We start from the raw sequence: 17,873 nt of genomic DNA on the forward strand, positions 1-17,873 counted from the left end.
CTGTACCTCCAAGGAAACGAGTCATACGAGGGGAGGGGAGGGGAGGGAGGGGAGGTTAATTACCTCGCATTGTGTCTCCTAAGTGAGTTATCAGAATTAAAGGGGTTTTAATTAGATTATCGCGCACATCAAGTATAATCATCGGTAGAGGATCGCTGGTATCTTTTGATTAATGTTGGAATTAATTTAACAGTGAGGCAATGCGTTTAGAGATATCATCACGGTGTTATGATTATGAAACAATGAGATGAGTTGTAAACTCACTCATAGTATAAACGTGGAAAGCAACTAGAAGCTGAAGAACTGTAGGATACTTAAGTTTCATTTTTTAGGTACTTTTACTCATTTTCATTTTATTACTTTATACTCAACTACATTTCAGAAGGAAATATACTTGTTACTACATTTATTGATGACCTTGGTTATAAGTAACTTTAGATTCAGATTAATAAATGTGTGATCAACAAATAAAATATGACTTATTATTGGAGATTAAGCTACACAACACTATACAATGTAATTAAATGACTGTGAAATGGGCCATTCTGCATCATAAGCACTTTGCGTTTTTGGTACGACCCTTAAAACCCATTAACCTATACATTGTATACAGCACACAAAATAACATTAAAACAATTGATGCTCTGTATACAGTAGGATCACACCTTTATGAACTATATCATCATTAACTATTTCTTTCATCTCAAATTAACTTAAGGTATTTTTAAAAACTATTCTTAGCCATAATCACATGGGTGTCGGGTAGTTTATTCCTGCTTTGACGAGCTAAATGATCTTTACTTCTATTTTATAAAATAAAATGAAAAATAACAAAGAACTTTAATGATGTTCATATGCTGTGCAGGATAAAAATAATAATGATGCAATAATCATGTCAGAGAATAATTATGCAAATCAAGCAGTTTTGTGTATGTGCTGTCAAATGATTTCACTTGTTTGATGGATGACCTGTGGGCCATAGCTCCCTCTTGTGGATTTAAAAAATACTGAAGAACATGGAATCACACGTGTGGCTCTTTAGTGGACTTTATTTTGACACACAAAATGTAAAATATCAGTAACACTTGCATTTGTAAGCAGAAAGTTATACAAACACTTAATAGATGGTTTATAATGTAGTAGTAGTTACAGGCATGTTTTCAAGTGTTTTAATGTACAGTATTTGTCATAATTGAAGTTTTAGTTTACTCTCATTCATTTTCTGTTTGTACAGCAGCCTCCAGGAGGAGTTGACAAATACATTAATAAACACACTCATAATTACTAAATGTTTATATTCTGCTCATCAATGCCTTCATTTGTTAAGTGTTGTAAATTGGTGTCAAACACACTTTCAGCACACCCTCAGAATGTGTTTCTGATTTTGCTTTATAAACAAAAACTCCCTGACTCTGCGATTCCTTCACATTAGTGGAGTGGCAGCTGTAATTACCAAAATCACCTTCATCAACGGCCAAAGTGTGAATGAACAACTTCTTTGTCCTCCAAATGGTGTCGATTCTGCTTATAATTGGAGGCTAAATATGCATATCACATGACATTTAACTCCTCCAAAACATTTAGTCTTCCCTACTGAAGATGATTACATCAATCATCTTCAGCAGGAAGGACACAACGTCTACAGAGAGCTGATTAATGTGAAGTGATGAATCTGTTACATGTGATCAGCCATCTCTTTCACACCTGTGGACTTTTGCATTCACCGCCACCTCCCTTCTTATAGTGAAAACTATTAAAATCTTCTTTTTTTTTGATTGAGACGCGTCTCTTGTCGCCCACGAACGCATGTGGACAAACTTCTCACACATGGCTCCTTTCACTCCCTTTGTCCCGCTCCCTGCCCTGAGCATTCTTTCCCTTGGTTACCAGTTGTCATGGTTTCAGAAGGCCCTGTAGGCTAAAAAAACTGGAGGGATTAAAGGCAGCCATTTTGGGGACAGCTGGGCCAGGTTGGTCCCCGTTGCCCCCTGTCCCGCTCCCAGTCACTTGGGAGGGGGGGGGGGGGGGAAGAGGGGTGGCATTGTGTGAGGATTAGAGCTTCCTGTGTGTCAGCTCATTACATGGGGTGGTGAGGAGGAGGAGGAGGAGGGGTGGGGGGTGTGGGGTGGGGTGGGGTGTACAGGGGTGAGGGGGGGGGGAGCAAAAAGAGTGAGGGAGAGAAATGAAAGAGAAAATGAAAGCGAGTGCGTATGAAAGAGCGTATGACACACAGAGAGGGGAGGGAAAGGCAGGGGGAGGTGGGGGGGGGGGGGGGGGGGGGAGGTGGTGGCCTCTACAGCTGCACCCTCAATCACACTCATACAGGCTCTGATTATCCTTTTCACACACACACGCACACACACACACACACACACACACACACACACACACACACACACACACTCTCACACACTCTCACACACACACACACAGTAGCGGGGAACTGAAACATATTAAAAGACACTGAAGGCAAAAAAGGCAGAATTAGGAGACAGCTAGCCCAGCGCCCCAGACAAAGGACCCCCGATCCAGACACACCAAGGACTGGAACAAACAAGCAAGCTGACCAACAGCGTACATGCAGGCACACACAGAATAGGAGTCATGCAAACAGAATACTTAAACAGATGAATGAATTCACAAAGACGCAGGCTTCAACTGAACCCCCCAAAATACCAAAGAAAACCACAGACGAGCAACAAACTTCTCCTCTTCACATCACCATTGTTTTATTTATCTTTTGTACATCACATGGGTGGGATGGGAACATATTTTGTCATTGCTACAAGAAAAGGGTTTACAAAGCATACAAATACTAAACTGGGCAAAGCAGGAATGCAGTGAGTGCAGACAATTTCTGCAGGAGCAGAAAACTCTCAAGTGCTTTGAGAGAGGAGAGCAGGGGGTAGAGGGGGGGGGGGGGGGGGGGGAGATAAAGGAGGAGGGGACTATAACGGACAGGGCTCATCCTTATTGTCAGTTTGACACTCCAGATAGCGTCAACAACAAGAAAAAAACATTTACAATCATCAGTATGAGCAAATTTTACAGCTAGAAGTACCAGGACTGTTCACAAAAGTAGTAACACAATCATCGCCATCATTATTATCGTCATCGTGGTTATCATCATTGCTAACGCGTTTAAGATGTTTGGTCAGCACAGGACACAGTGCAACTCACAGTGCAACTCAGCACATCAGAAACATGCTTTTAGCAGCATGGCTCTTAAACAAAGGAAAGAAGAAAGTAACAATAAAAAGGCATTAATTGTAAAAGGAAGCACAAATTTACAAACATTGGCCATTACAAATTTTTGGCCTGTTTTGGTATGGAGTTAATCTTGTGAAATGCTGGACCGTCCCTCTTATTCAAATCAGCTCATACAGTATGTGCTGAAAATAGGTGTCAGCAAAAAAAAAAAAAAAAAAAAAAAAAAAAAAAGCGCAAACAATTAATTCTCATTGTGACAATTCTGTGAAGTGTGTAAGATAAGGCCTCACTGTGGTCTTTGAAATACAAAAAATACATAGCTAAGACACTACATTCACAAATCTCTTGCAATGGGACTACAACACAAACTAGATCCGTCTACCTAATACAAAAGGTAAACATGAATTAGAATCAATAACTCTAGAAAACGATTCTTATTCTATCAACAAAAAACAAAAAAAATACATTCCCTTGTCAGGACCCTTCTTAAAGACTGACTGCAGCCACTTAACAAAACTAACTCTACACAGTAGTGTCCATCGGCTCGCCCGCCACACTAGAAACCACACTGATTGGTGGAGGATCTGTGCCGTCACCTTTCTCGGGGGATTTAGCCAATCCCTGCTCTTCTTCCTTCTGTACCTGATTCTTATTGGTTGTATGTGAGCTGCGATCCTCCACAATGTCTGTGTCATTGGTTTGAGGCTTGGAGGGGGTATTGGTCAACGCTCCAGGGTGATTTTTCATGTGTCCCTGTAGAGAGAAACAACACAATAGCCATTTATTCACAAATCCAGAAGGATCTTTAATTGACATAAAAATTGATTTCCATAAAAAAAAAAAAAAAATTCATATTACAACATAAAAATCCACAATATCCTTAACCCTTACCTTAAGTCCGCTACGGCTGGCGTATGCCTTTCCACACTGGGAGCAGCTGTAGGGTTTGTCAGAGCGAGGAGGCTGGGCTGGTGCTGGGACAGAGGGCTCTGGGTCCTCTGCAGGCTTTTCTTGCACGCTACTACCCTCCTCCATTGGAGCATCCTTCTCCGGCTCTGGATCCGGGACTGGCAAAGGCTCTGGCAAAGGTGTGGTGGTCTCACTCTTGCCATTGCTTTGGGCAGCATCTGTCTCTTGTGCCTCCTGTGGTACACTGCCACAGGCCTCTTCTGCTTCGGGGATCGCTTTGGGGCTAGCAGGGGGGGTGGGTGCAGGTGAAGCATTTGCAGCTGGGGGTTTAGGGCTAGAATCCGGACTTGCGGTAGGTTTGTCTGTGGAGCTGGCTTCATCATTATTAACCCCTGTATCCAGCGTGTCATTTTCTACTCGAGGCTTTGAAACACAGAGCGATAGAGGGGTGTCATCTGCCTCCGCGTCTCCATTCACTACAGCTGGATGAGAACTAGCTACGGGTGCTTTTGAAGGGCTGGTGCTGCCCAGGTCACCATGGGTCTCCTCCTCAGAGTTCATGGGGCTACCATCAGCTAGGGTGTTGTTCGTCAGACGCAGGGGGTCCTCGGCTCCCACTGAGGGGGGATTACAGGTCAGGGGTGGGCTAACACTGGGTGTTGAGCCCTCTGATTCCTCTGTCTTCACAGAAGTGGCATCAGCAGCTGTGGATTTCTTAGAAGTGGACCCTGAGTTTAGAGCATCAATTGGAGACTTGGAGCTTGTTGTTAAGGCCAGAGGAAGGAGTTGTTGAGTTTTAGAAGGGGAGTTATTCTCACGTTCATTGAAGACAGCATTCTCCGTTTCTTCTGCGTCTTCAGCTGGCATATCTCCATCAGGAGGTATTTGCCCTCCCAGGTGCAAGCGGATATGGTGCTGAAGAACCAAGGCATTGGTGAATTTGCGTGGGCACAACGGGCAGGAGTTCAAGGCGCGGGAGTTAGCCGGTCTTGCGCGGTGAGTGGCCAGGTGGGCTCTGAGGCTTCCTTTCGTGGAGAAGGAACGACCACACAGCTTACAAGGGAACGGGCGCTCTCCCAGATGCGTGGCTTGGTGCAAACGCAGCGCTCTGGGGCAGCTGAGGACTCGCAGACACACTCCACACTGATTAGCAGCCTGGGCGGTAGGGAGGCTGGTCATCAGTCCAGCAGCATTGGCACTTGGGCTCAGGCCGAGAGCAGCCAACATTTCCCTGCGATAGGCACTGGAGGTGGTGGACAGGTCATGGCCGTGTGTGTCCCCATGTGCTTCAGCAAGGGTTTGTGCGGAGCTGAAGGAAGAAGAGGCCCCCTTTTCAAGCTTCTGCACAAGGCGCTGCAACTTGGAGGTTTCTGAAGTTTGGGTAGAGGTGGTGGGAGAGGGGGAGGAGGTTGATGGTTTGGGGAAAGGTGGAAACGGGAAGGGTAGCTGATGAGCCGAAGTGAGGTGTGAGGCGGATGGATGGCCTGGGGGCCGGAGAAGTGCAAGGTGGTGAGGGGAGGTACCTTCAGGGAAGAGAATCTTGGGGAGGTGAGCCAGTTGGGAGTATGGGGAGGCTGCATGGAGGGCAGAGTGAGGAGGTGTGTTTTCATCAAACCGCTGCTGCTTTGCTCCTTTGAACTGGCTGCCCATGGAGGAGGAGGAAGACGACGAGGAAGAAGGCAGTCCAGTGCTGGATGCGTTGGCAGCAGCTGCAGCCGAGGCTCTGTTCAGCTGTAGCAGTGAATGGGCTGTGGATAACAACGCCATGTCCACTGACGGCGGCAGAGGTAGCGAGGAAGGCGAGGGTCGGGCGGATGCACCCGACAGGAATCCTAAAGCCATGTTCTCTGTCATCCCTGGAACGCTTCCTTTCACTGCATTAAATGACTCATCATCATCAGCTCGCCGTTTTCTTCTCCTCTGGGTAGGGACAGGAACACTCATTGGTTCTGCTAATGCTGGTGGCAGCAGGGAGAGGGACAGCTCTGGGTTCTGCTCTCTGTGTCGCAAGAAATGAGCTTTGAGGTTTCCCCTGGTTGTAAAACGGCTCAAGCAGACTGGACACTGATAGGGCCTTTCACCTGTATGCGACCGCAGATGGATCTGGAGTGACGAATCGCTGCTTAACACCTTCCCACAAAAACGGCACACATGTTGAGGACGTCCTGCTGAGGAGGCAGAGCCCAGAGAGGAGCTGGGCTGGTGATCCTGGCAGTGGCTGGTGGTAGGAAGGGGAGTCTGGAAACTGATTCCATTGCTATGACCAAACGAGGAGGTGTTGGATGATTTCTCGTGGAGGTAGCGCGGTGGTAGGCCCAGTGACAAGGACAGAGGGTGCAAGGAGGCAACAGAGGAGCTGATATTGGATGAAATAGATGAGGAAGGGGTAGAGGAGGATTGAGCTCTGCTGCCATTAACATGTGAAGCACCTGATTTAGAGACAGAGGGCTGGGGAAAGAGGGAAGATGGAAGGCCAGTCAAAAGCAATGAGGCTGTGGTTACTGGTGTGGCAGTGGAGGGGTGTGTTGGTGAGGACGATGCTGCTCCTGTAGACTTCCGGTTGCTGTCCCCACTGGCCTGCGTGTTATCTTGGCCAAAGACGGCGCCTCCGAGCCTTAAAACGTGCCTACAGATCTCCTCTGTTATCTGCATCTGGTGGATTTGCCTCTGCTGTAACACCCTCAGCTCCTCTAGGAGTACTGCCAGGGTTGGCGACACATGGATCTGTCCCTGGTGCCCCGGAGAGCTGGAGGGCTGCTGATGACCTGGACTGGAGCTGTCGCGGTGCAGCGGCACAAACTGAAAAGATGAGGAGGAGGAAGAGGAGGAGGTAGTGGTGGTGGCTGAGCTGCCCATTGGTGGGGACGTCATGGTGGAGTGAGAGTTTCCTTGGTGGGACAGGCTGTGGGAACCTGAGGTTTGACCCAGGGGAGGAGGTGAGTGAGTCTGGGATGACAGTGAGGGGTGAGGAAAGTCTGGGGAGAGGGAAGAGTGGGTGTTTGGGAGGGAGGTGGTGAAGGGGGCAATGTGGCTGGGCCAGTGGGGAGGAGGCGAGCTCTCGCTGGGTAAGGAGGGCGCGTGGAGCCCACCAGGGGATGGGCGAGGGGCCAGAGACGGCTGGCAGTCTTGGAGAGAGGTGGGGGATGAGGAGGAGGAACCCGACGAGGTCACTTCTGAGCCAAGAGATGTGGATGGTGACTTCATGCCCAGGTGATCATCTGAGGATTGACAAAAAAAAAGGAGATTAAAATTTTTTAATTTTTTTTTTAAACTTTGTTTGTTTCTTTGCAGGGTCATTATTATGCAAAACCCAGTCTCCAATATCAGCCCAGACTTCCAGGTATGTCAATTCATTAAAACGCTCTACTTCAGTTACAGTCTGTTTATTTCATTGATTCCAATTATTGTTTACAAGTTTAGTTTGCAAATGTGTGTGTGTGCATACCAGAAGATCCCGTAACGACTTCAAAAGAAATGCCTGCTTGGAAATGGCCTTGAACAAGCAAATAAACAAGTGGAGGAAACTCTGCAGTCTATGAGTCTTTGTAATGTCTTGTCTCAATCTGTGCTCTCCGGAGCAAAACTCCTCAAACATCTTGCACACACACAAAAAAAGCTTACAGACCACCTTGCTGCTATGGCAACACATTTTAGAGGACAATGGGCATCACCAAGACAACCCATAACCCCTCTTAACCCACCCCCCCTCCCTGTAGCAGTTACGTCTTTCATCTCCCTATTCACCCTTCCCCCCTTACGTCACAGTGGAGGTCAAGGGTCAGGCCACGCTAAGGGTTCTGGGCACTGTCCAGACACTCTGATTGGTCAACTAATCTCACCTCTGCTGCTCGGGGGTCAAATTCTTTCAGAATCTTGAGCACAGAGTGAGAAAGGGTGAAAGAAAAAGAAGGGGGGAGGGTAACAACAATGGAGAGACAAACTAACTATTCCCTCCTGGAGTGATATAGTGATGGAATGAAAGACTGTACCTCAGTAAAATTCCTTCACTGTGTGACTTCATCACAAACCTGAACCTGCAGGAAACACAAAAATGATCTCCTCGGCTAAACTTTGTTTCTTGTGGAAGTTTACCTACAGAGTCTTAGGTGCATGCACTTGAAGATATGACCTATTGCAACAAAGAACAAGTGCGAGAGCAATCTCTCTATCCCCTCTGAATCTTTTTTTTTCTCATCCATCTGAGGCCCCCCCGCCCCCCCCCCCCCCAACTGTGTAGGAGTATACAGTCAATAGGGTTGAGGGGGTGAGAAAGAGGGAGAAAGAAGGGGGTGGGAAGTATTGAGAAGGTGGAAAATGGGGGAAGAGGGGTGCATAAGAGAGAAAGGCATGGACGTAGAGCAAAAGAAGAGAATAGAAGGGTGGAAGATTAATCTTTTCCAAAAACACTGCCTTCCCTTCCCCCCACCCCTGCACCTTATTGTTAGCAAATAAGAGAGAGCTCTATACTAATCAAAGACCTCCAGCAGTCAGCGCTGAGCAGCCTGTTGGTTTCCTAGAGGACGAACAGCACATGAAAATGGCCACAGACACATAACAGTACGTTAGTTAATCCGACTATTCATTTCGCAGGGACACGTTTATTGGCCCCGACTAAAGTGCCCAAGGCCTCCATTTAGTGGAGCCCATTACAGTGAATGGCTGAACAGGAGGGGTTTCTTCAGTTGACAAACTCTGATCTTCAACTTTGTTTAGGCTGTTAAATCAGGTGCGTTCGGTGGAACGCGGCCCTGCGTAAATAAACTTGTGAAAATGGCCGCAATCGACAGGAAACCACACAATCAATAGCGCACGCAAATCCCTGCAGGTTACGTCTAAACACCAAAACTTTTGCTGTTGTTAAGCTCTCTGGCAATGCTCCGACGCGGAGAGTGAATTCCGTGCTGCAGTGTTGTGATGATCGCCGTGAAGTTGCAGGACGGTTGCACTCTTTCAAGAAATGTAAGACACAAACGCATGCACACTCGTAAATATGTTTACTCACCGTGAGATAGCAGCCTTGGGCCCCCCGGATCCGCGTTAACTAGATGCTGGGGTCGCTTCTGCTTCCGGCGTGACATGATTCACTGCGACTCAGACAGAGAGGGGGGCATCAGCCGCTTGAATGGCAGTAGGCACGTTTTTGCGCACTTGGGAGCGCTCCTTAAACCATCCAAGCATCTAAAGTTCAAAATACGCGCACATCATGCCAGTCCCGGGATAAAAAAGGAAATTCAAATGTGTGTAAGATCACTTCTAAATGAAACGAAAGTTTAAAAAAAAAAAAATAGGTGTTGGAAATCCGCAGGTCCGCACCGTGTCATATGGAGCCGCTGTGAATGCGTGTGTGTGGCTGTTTTCTAAAGTCTCTTCTCCCCCAAAAAACTTGTCCAATTTGCGCCCCTCCTCTCCCACTGCTGCCCCGCTGCATGCACATACAGGGAACACACACACACATACAAACACACACACACACACACACACACACACGCCATACACACACACAGACACAGAACCACTCCTTGTTCTTCAATGATATTTGCATTTCAATGGCGTGTAACACACAGCCTCCCTGGTTCTCTCTTTCTCTCCAGCTTTATTTTTCTTTACACACTCACACAGCAGCTATAAACTTTCAATAAAACATGACAATTAGGTGTCAAAGCCGTTGGATTGCTTAAAAACAAATTGAAATGAGCGTTCGAATCGGCTATTTTGCTGAGGATATGCCTAAAAGATATACCATCATTAATGGTCAAATTAAGATGCAACAATGTGTCTCACAGAAGTCTTAACAGGTGGCTCATCCATCAGGTGACATCTGTTCAGGACCCCCAGGTGTATTGAAGCTACTTACTTATTCTCAGTGGATTAACAATGAAATCATAGCCATAATAATTGACTTGCAAAGTCAAAAATCCGTCTTCCCAGCGGTGTTATTGTGCCAGATGAGGAACGAATGGGCGATATTTCTACCCTTTGATTTCCATAGGGCCAATTATCAATAACAGTGCAGTGAGTTGTGTGCAAGTGGGGCCACATAGCCATTCCACATGGATGTATTTTGTGTGTTATCACCAAGCGTATAATACCCTCCCGCCCCCCCCCCCCAAAAAAAGCATCTTACACTGGAGCTCTATTTAAAAGGCAGAGAATAGATGGGAATCTTTGACAATGGCGTGCTGGACACAGTTGAGTGAGCATCTCCCCTCTCTCACTATGAACCCCCGGATCCACTGCAGCACAGCACAATGCCCCTCTTTCACCCCCCGCCTTTACTCCTGTACCACGTGGAGAAATGGATAAAAGAGAGAGAGAGAGAGAGAAAAAAAAGTGGGAGAGGAGGAGGAGGAGGAGGAGAAGGGGAGGCCATATTTAAGTAGGTGTCTCACGTTATACATATATCCACTCAGAGGCTAAGAAAATAGGGCATTATTTGACTTGGGGGGGAAATAACTGTCATGTTTATCTAGGATTACAGTTTTGGACATAAAGTGTCTCACTTCATCTAATCATCCCCTGTTAAATAAACAGAAAATAGAGATGTGAAGTCGAACAACAGGTTGCTTTTGGTAGAAAAAAAGTGGAAGAAATCGTCAGATTATTTACTTAAGTAGCAATACCACACTAAAAATAAGTTAAAGTCAACATTTCAGTGAAGCAAAAGTACTATATATATACATTTTTCTTTTTTTTTTTATTTAAAAATATTTTGTCGTTTCTCATCCAATTAAGTATTCATAGACTTAATGAAAGTACATTTTTAAACATCTGAAGTAAGTGTTTTGATCTTTTTCTAGTTGAGAGTTTGAGTTGCAATCAGCCAATCAGATGACAGTATTCATTTAGCGTCACCTGCTGAGCACAGACGTAACTGGTAGGTCGGTACCTTCCGAAATTAGTGATAAATTAATCATAATATTACCGTTAAAGTATAGTTGTAGCTTTAAACGTCAAAGCCTTCGTCAATAGCAGCAGTTGGAGCGAATTTAACAGCTCTGTTTAACCAGCTAACTGCTAATGCTAATATTGAATAGCAGTTGATGTAGCATTAAGCTAGCTAGGTAACCTAACTACATAGCATTAAGTTACCTCTTCATACAGCCAAGTTATGATTTGTGGCATTTGGTATTTCCATATCTATAATATATAAAGTGCTAAGATGTAAACAAAATAAAAAAGTAAAGTTTTACATGATAAAAGAGGACTGAATCGCTAACATTCTTTATTTGTTGCTTCAGGAGTCAAAATACTGCTTTACTCCAAGAAAAATAATGGGAAAGAAAAACAATGCATCAAATAGCACACGTTAATCAAAACACACACACACACACACATTAGAAATTGTTACCAAAAGCCTTGTGATTTCTAGTTCCTAAATTTCTCCAAATGGGACTTTTATGTCTTGAAATACGTGTAAACCCCACACACTGCTAAGAAGTCTAATTTAATAACCTGTGGCTCCCACATTGATTACTTTATTTGCTTCACCATGATATGGTTACGGTCTTTTAAACTTAAACTGTTTGTGATTGCCTCATAGCACCTTGATTTAATGACTTGGCCATGTCTTTCTGCGACGACACACTCCTGTGCAACTTCCCAAAGTGTCGGTCCAAGCTGAGCGGCTTCGCGTGGGTCACCGCTTGCTCGCACGTCTTCTGCGATCAGCACGGGTCCGATGCGTTCAGCCGCTCCCCGGCCATCTGCCCGGCCTGCTCCTCTGCACTGTCCGGGAAGCTGGACATCGTGAGGACGGAGCTGTCTCCCTCTGAGCAGTACAAAGCCATGGTGCTGGCCGGTCTGCCACCGGACGTAGTTCTGGACATCAGCGCCCGTGCTCTGGCCTTCTGGAGCTATCAGGTCAAATATCTTTCTGTTTGCATATGAACATAGTGTGAATCGGGTCTTGAAATGTCTTTTTTTTGGTTGTAAAACATCCAGCTTGTCTTTGTAAACAGGTCCACCAGGAGCACATGTATCAAGAGTACAGTCTGTCACGGGCTGAGGCCCAGCTGAAGCAGATGGAGAAGGTGTTGACTCAGCAGAACCAGAGCAGAGAGCTGGAGCTCACCGGCATGAGGGGGGAAATCGCCTCCCTGAAGAAAGTAAGCCACAGTTCTTAAACTCAGGCGCAGTGCTCCTCGGTCATTATCTGTGCACGCTGAAGAAATAGAAACATATACGTCCAATACAATATATGACACATTTACGAGATCCTCTTCCCTTTCAGGTGATGGAGGAGTATAAAAGGAAGTACAGCGATGTGTCCGAGAGGCTGATGGAGAGGAACAGGCAGTACCAGAAGCTACAGGGGCTGTACGACTCTCTGAGGCTGCGCAACATGGTGGTGGATGTGGGGGAAAGAGACACGCTGCTACAACCAGGACACCACGACTTCAACACAGGTAAGAACAACATGAACTTAAAGGTACGTGACGCTGAGGTACTTGGTCTTTTTGTTTTTGAAGTAGTAAACATATCATTCAATTAATGGATAATCAAACATATTCTTAGCTGCAGTCCAAAACAACACGTTTGGCAGGAAAATAAGCAGTCCTGCTTTTATTAAATCACTTTGTTGTGTCACACTGATTCATGAGAAAAGGAAGGAAGCAAACAGAGAGTTATGTTAAATAGCACAAGGGAAGACACAGCTGTAGGTGTTTTGTCAAGAAGTGGTCATTAAGAACCCAACAGTGGGAGTAATGAGCTGATCATCTGTGTAAGGACATTTTACTCAGTATAACAATGAGAGACATCCGTCAACCCCCCCCCCCCTGCGTGTCACCCAGGGGTGGCTCCTCGGCCGGCGACTCCCCAGAGAAGCCCTCAGTTCCTCTCGGTGGGCCACGATGGGGACAGCAGGTTCTTCTCCTGCCTGGAGGCCGACGGAGCCAAGACCTTCTTCCAGTTCAGCTCCCCCAGCAGGGAGAGAGGCCGGCCCTTCATGAAGAAGCACTGAGACAGCAACAGGTTTCATCACGGCCGGAGCAAAGTCACCGAACTACATTTATTAACAGTGTTCAAATGTTTAGGTATTACTTTAGCTGGCAGTGTTTGCCCCGAGTTCATTTTTGTCGTATTTATTGTAATCTTGAACCAAACTCTGCATGAAATGTTCAACTTGAAGTCCAGGTCTCTCCTGAACATTTGTGTAAAGAAGTGCCTGACAAGACAACATGAACTCTGTTTACAAAGTGCACTGCCTTACAGTCTTCTCTAGTCATGTAGATTGTGATAATAGGAGATTAAAAACTTAGCCTTTACCTCGTTCCTTTCAGTATTTTCATGTGATTACTATCTTAAAAGTATAACATTTAGAGGATTAAGGGGGTAAGTCTAACCCGAACCATTGCATACATGTACTTTATAGTAGAAACTACATGTTACTGAATGAATAGCAGTAGGTGTTCTGTCATACACAGTGTGTGAACAATTTAGGCAATTTGGGTTAAACCTGAGCAGTTGGTTGGTTGTAGATTAAAGGTAGAAGGAGACCCACTGAGGTCTAGACTTGAAGATTGTGTGTGATTTCACACAACTTAACAACATACTGGGACATTTTAATTGAACGGAGCCTATTCAAATGTTTTTAGTGTGAGCTGTGCTTCTCCAATGTGAAAAGTAAAAACGTTTGAAACCTGCTGTTTGAAGACACCACACAAACAATGGGTTCAGGATAAAAAGGATTTTTGTTCAAGGTAAACTTAAATCACAATTCTGATATCAAATTATCATCACAGGCACATTCATTTACAAAAAAAAAAAAAAAAACTGTGTTGTCCTCGTGTAACAGAATACAAAAAAAAGAAATATTTATAAATATAAACAAAATGTCCATCTAAAGACAAAGTGACATGGTGTCCTATATACAAAGCAACACATAAAAACAGGCACACACTTTGGAAACTTTGAACTTCCACAATTATCCAAATTCTTTCAAAAATCCAGGAAAAACAATTTGGTCCTCTCGCTGTACTTTCTGTTTGCTCGCTCGGCTCATTCGCTCTGGGGCTTGTAGCTGACGGAGGCGGCGATCTGACTTTGGACATTTTGTTTCTTGCCGTTGACGATGAGGAGCAGAGGGGAGTCCACTCGTATACTTCTGAAGTCAAACGACTGCCGGAGAGAAGAAACGTAAAAGTCAAGAGACTATTCAGGAAGACGTTGTTCTTTGTACATTTAGAACCGCACACTTGAAACACTGACCTCATCTTTATGCGTTATGCTGTTCCGTTTGACCTGAGGTTCAGGAATGACGACAGTGTCTCCGATCAGGACGCCCCAGCTGTCCGCTGTGTTGTACACCATCACCACGATACATGACTCCTCGCTGTCCACCATGCCAAACGTACTGGAGGGGGAAAAAAACAATGCCATCACTCCAAAAATCGTAACATGTGGATTATGAGAGCTGCTATTGATAAAAGATAAGCTGCACTCACAAGGCCATGCGACCCTCTGAGGCCAGGCTGAACACCACCTTGCCCAGGGCGGCCATCCCAACGTTGTGACCGTGCGTGAGGGAGGAAAGAGTCCGAGGCTCCAGGCTGCCAACGCGGCCGGTCGGGGATCGGAACTGAGGGGAGGAGCAGGGGCCCATGGCCGACGTGCTGAGGTTAGAGAGCATCGTCCTCAACCGACGCGCCTTCATCTTCCCCTGGAGAGATGGAGAGACGGAACGTGAGGAGCGGAAAAAAGGAGAGATATGGCTGTGCTCTGCTGCCACCTTGTGGTGAGCAAGGGATCCAAATATATGTCAACAACACACTCAAAGATGACATTTTCTAAAAGAAAATAGTGCACTTTAAAAAAAAAAAACAGACAAGACAAAATAAAAACAAAGGAAGTGTCACCTTAATGCAAATTGCTCCATTATTTAAATTATGAGTCTGCTATGACAGCAATCTAAATATCTTTGGGTTTTGGACTGCTGGCCTGAATAAACAAGACCTTTTTAAAGACATCACCGTGGGCTGTAGGGTCTCCGTACCTTGTTCTGTATGAGCTCTGTGACTTTCACCAGGTACACAAGCAGCTGCTTCTCTCTCTCTGGAGGCTCCATCCAGCCCGGGTCGAGCGCCGCGGCTCGGCTGTAGCCGCCGAGCGCAGACCCGAACATCTCCTCGTACTGGAACAGCGTGGCGCGGTTGAAGTGCAGCTCCGGGTAAGACGAGGCCGCTCTGTCTACTTTCTCCTACGAACGAGGAAGAGGAGGAGTACAAACATTACAATAGTGCAATTAGTGGCGATAGATTTTTAACATCAATGTTCAGCACTCACAGATTGCGCATAGGCGCTTAGAGCTTGTTGAGACAACTGGGGGTTCTGTCCGCAGGTGAAGAACAGGGACACGTAGGCGTTTCCCAGGATGTCTGTAAAAACAAGAACATGAAAGACAATTTTAGGGCAGCGCGTCATTTGTACAATCATTGCTTTCCTCTAACTCTTGTCCTCTGCTCGCTGGTAGTACCCAGACGCTGTACTCACACCAGGACGTCCCGTCTGTGACATCCAGCTGGACGGCTTGCCGGGCCATGTCCACACTCTTCAGCACCTGCTTGCCATGAGCGTCGCTGTCTGCCGCCGGAGACTGCCTCAGCACCATGGACAGGTTGCGTAGGGACACCTTGTTTTTGCTCTGCAGCGGTGGCGGATAAAGCACAAGACAGATGAGTTAATAATGGAAACCGAGCACAGACAGAAGTGCCACAGGAGCGGTCAGAATGCTTCACCGCGTTAAAAACCTGTCCATCTCTTTTTTTACTGTCGTCAATGTACCTGCTGCAAGGCTCCGGTGAAGCAGTTCTTGGCACCCATCAGGTCTCCTTTTTTCCAGTACTGCTCCCCCAATGTGTTCCAACCTTCAACCAGGCCGGGCTCCAGCTTCACAGCCCGGGAAAGACACTCCTCCGCTACAGGGCTGAAGTCCGGAGCTACATTCAGACACCTGCCCTTCTGCAGCAGAAACTCTGCTTTGTGTTTAAAATGATCTGTGGGAAAGGAAATCGTAAACGCAGGGATACGGTGAGTGTGATCGATATTCTGAAGATTAAAAGGCTGAAGCACCGTCGTGTAGAATGAAGCACTCACCTTCTTTCTCCTCCACCTTCTTTAGGGTCTTTTGGATCTCCTGTGCGACATCGCTTTGTTTCCTCCCAGCTTCCTCTACGCTGTGAGTCTCAAAATAGCAATCTCTGAAGTTATAGAGTTCATCCACGAGCTCCTGTGATGAAGGAGGGAGGAGGGGAGATGTTGTATTTGTTGTGAATTTGTAACTGTTAAAAATAGATCAAAAGGGACATTTCTCACAGTACAATATTGAGTTGGTGAAGAAAACTGGGGCGGCTATTGGCCATTAATGATGCACCAAAATAAGAGTTATTGTGTGATACACACTTTTGTGATTGTTTTTCAAAAGAGTAAATCACACATTAAACCATGGCAGTATTTGGTTTGGATTATTAACAACTTTCTTAAAAATGATAAATAATATTCTAAATTCAAACAAATACACAACAGTGCATTAAGATCCACATTATCTAATCTTGTTGTTGTCTGTTTTTTTTTTACAGATAAGCTGCCAGACAGACAGTGGAGTTTTAAAGAGGTGAGCATCAACCACACAGAGAGGGTCTCATGAAAGAATCTATTCAGTTGCATGATGGGAATTGTAGGATCCAGTGTTCTGGATGCTTGCTCGACCCATAATTGGGTCTAAAAGTCATGATGTCTGAGCCTCTGTTGCTTTGACTTCATGGAAGCGCATTGCTAAATGAGAACAACAACTACCATTGTTGTTACAGAACACGAAAAACAGGTTTATCTTAACAATAGGCATTTCTAAAAAGGTGTCCATTGTTACAAATGCACCTGCATTTGTACTAATGATATGAATGTTATCGATAAGGGATGCTTATGGTATGAAACCTTGTTCCAACTTACAAGAACATATCAGTGCATCTCTAGTGGCAATCTTTAGTGCATTAAACCAGAAACACTGACAATCTGTGACTAAGCAAGAAGTGGACAGATGCAAGCTAAGCATGCATATAAATAATAATGTATCTGGCGATTTGATTAGATGACCGGACAGTTTAGAAGTTATTCTACCCTTAGAATAAAAAGCAGGGCACTCATACACCCGACACAGTGTCAGAAATAAAGGCTGAATACTAGATGAGGTCTGTTAATGTGGCAGTTGTTGTAGCAACGACTCGTCCAGCGAGCAAATTATGAGGACACGCACGACGCTGAGCTCACGAAAAGTCAACAGAACACGAGGGCTCGGACACTTCGTAGATAGTGAACGTTCGTGTGAATAACCGAGAGCAGATACCTTCATAATTTGCAGCTCGCTCTTCTCTTTCACGGGCTCGCCACTCTTCTCGTCTTCCGCCATCTTTGCTCAGCAGAAACAGCCTAGTAACGTAACGCTAGCGCGAGGAGTAAAAGTGCGCCAAGTTACGAGACGAGTATTAAATATAATGCTCTAATTATAATGTCATGACAGAAAACATTTCTTTACTGAAATAGCGCGAATTCAATTATTTTTTAGCATAGAGGAAATAGACTTTTAATTTTACCGGAAGCCGGAAGTTGGAGTAGTCAGTACGTACCCGAAATAAATCCGACAAATATACATTTCTAATTAAATAAATAGTCATTGCTAAAACACACCTTTCAGAACCGGCTGATAAAAGTATTTTTATTTATTTATTTCATATAACACGACCTCAAGGACTGTTCGTTCA

The 17,873-nt window shown here is 45.4% G+C and overlaps 3 protein-coding genes across 3 annotated transcripts; 1 reads left to right on the forward strand and 2 right to left on the reverse strand.

Moving 5' to 3' along the window:
- Window positions 1-3,732: 3,732 nt before the first annotated feature.
- LOC306714407 (uncharacterized protein) lies at window positions 3,733-9,197 on the reverse strand (the record flags this gene model as incomplete). Its single annotated transcript, XM_079184434.1, has 3 exons — window positions 3,733-3,963; window positions 4,102-7,337; window positions 9,122-9,197. The coding sequence occupies 3 exons, from the start codon at window positions 9,195-9,197 to the stop codon at window positions 3,733-3,735; spliced, it is 3,543 nt and encodes a 1,180-aa protein (XP_079040560.1).
- A 2,485-nt stretch (window positions 9,198-11,682) lies between these two features.
- Window positions 11,683-13,148, forward strand: ccnb1ip1 (cyclin B1 interacting protein 1; the record flags this gene model as incomplete). Its single annotated transcript, XM_079185275.1, has 4 exons — window positions 11,683-11,979; window positions 12,078-12,224; window positions 12,350-12,524; window positions 12,912-13,148. 4 exons carry the CDS (start codon window positions 11,683-11,685, stop codon window positions 13,079-13,081), a joined length of 789 nt encoding a protein of 262 aa, XP_079041401.1. The 3' UTR covers window positions 13,082-13,148.
- A 534-nt stretch (window positions 13,149-13,682) lies between these two features.
- ttc5 (tetratricopeptide repeat domain 5) lies at window positions 13,683-17,579 on the reverse strand. The gene is made up of 9 exons (XM_079185156.1): window positions 17,459-17,579; window positions 16,213-16,345; window positions 15,901-16,112; window positions 15,610-15,760; window positions 15,403-15,494; window positions 15,113-15,316; window positions 14,565-14,779; window positions 14,329-14,473; window positions 13,683-14,238 (listed from the first exon to the last, which is right to left on the reverse strand). The coding sequence occupies exons 1-9, from the start codon at window positions 17,519-17,521 to the stop codon at window positions 14,119-14,121; spliced, it is 1,335 nt and encodes a 444-aa protein (XP_079041282.1). The 5' UTR covers window positions 17,522-17,579; the 3' UTR covers window positions 13,683-14,118.
- Window positions 17,580-17,873: the final 294 nt, after the last annotated feature.

This window comes from Pholis gunnellus (genome assembly GCF_910591455.1).
Source record: "Pholis gunnellus genome assembly, chromosome: 23".
Classification (NCBI taxonomy): domain Eukaryota; kingdom Metazoa; phylum Chordata; class Actinopteri; order Perciformes; family Pholidae; genus Pholis; species Pholis gunnellus.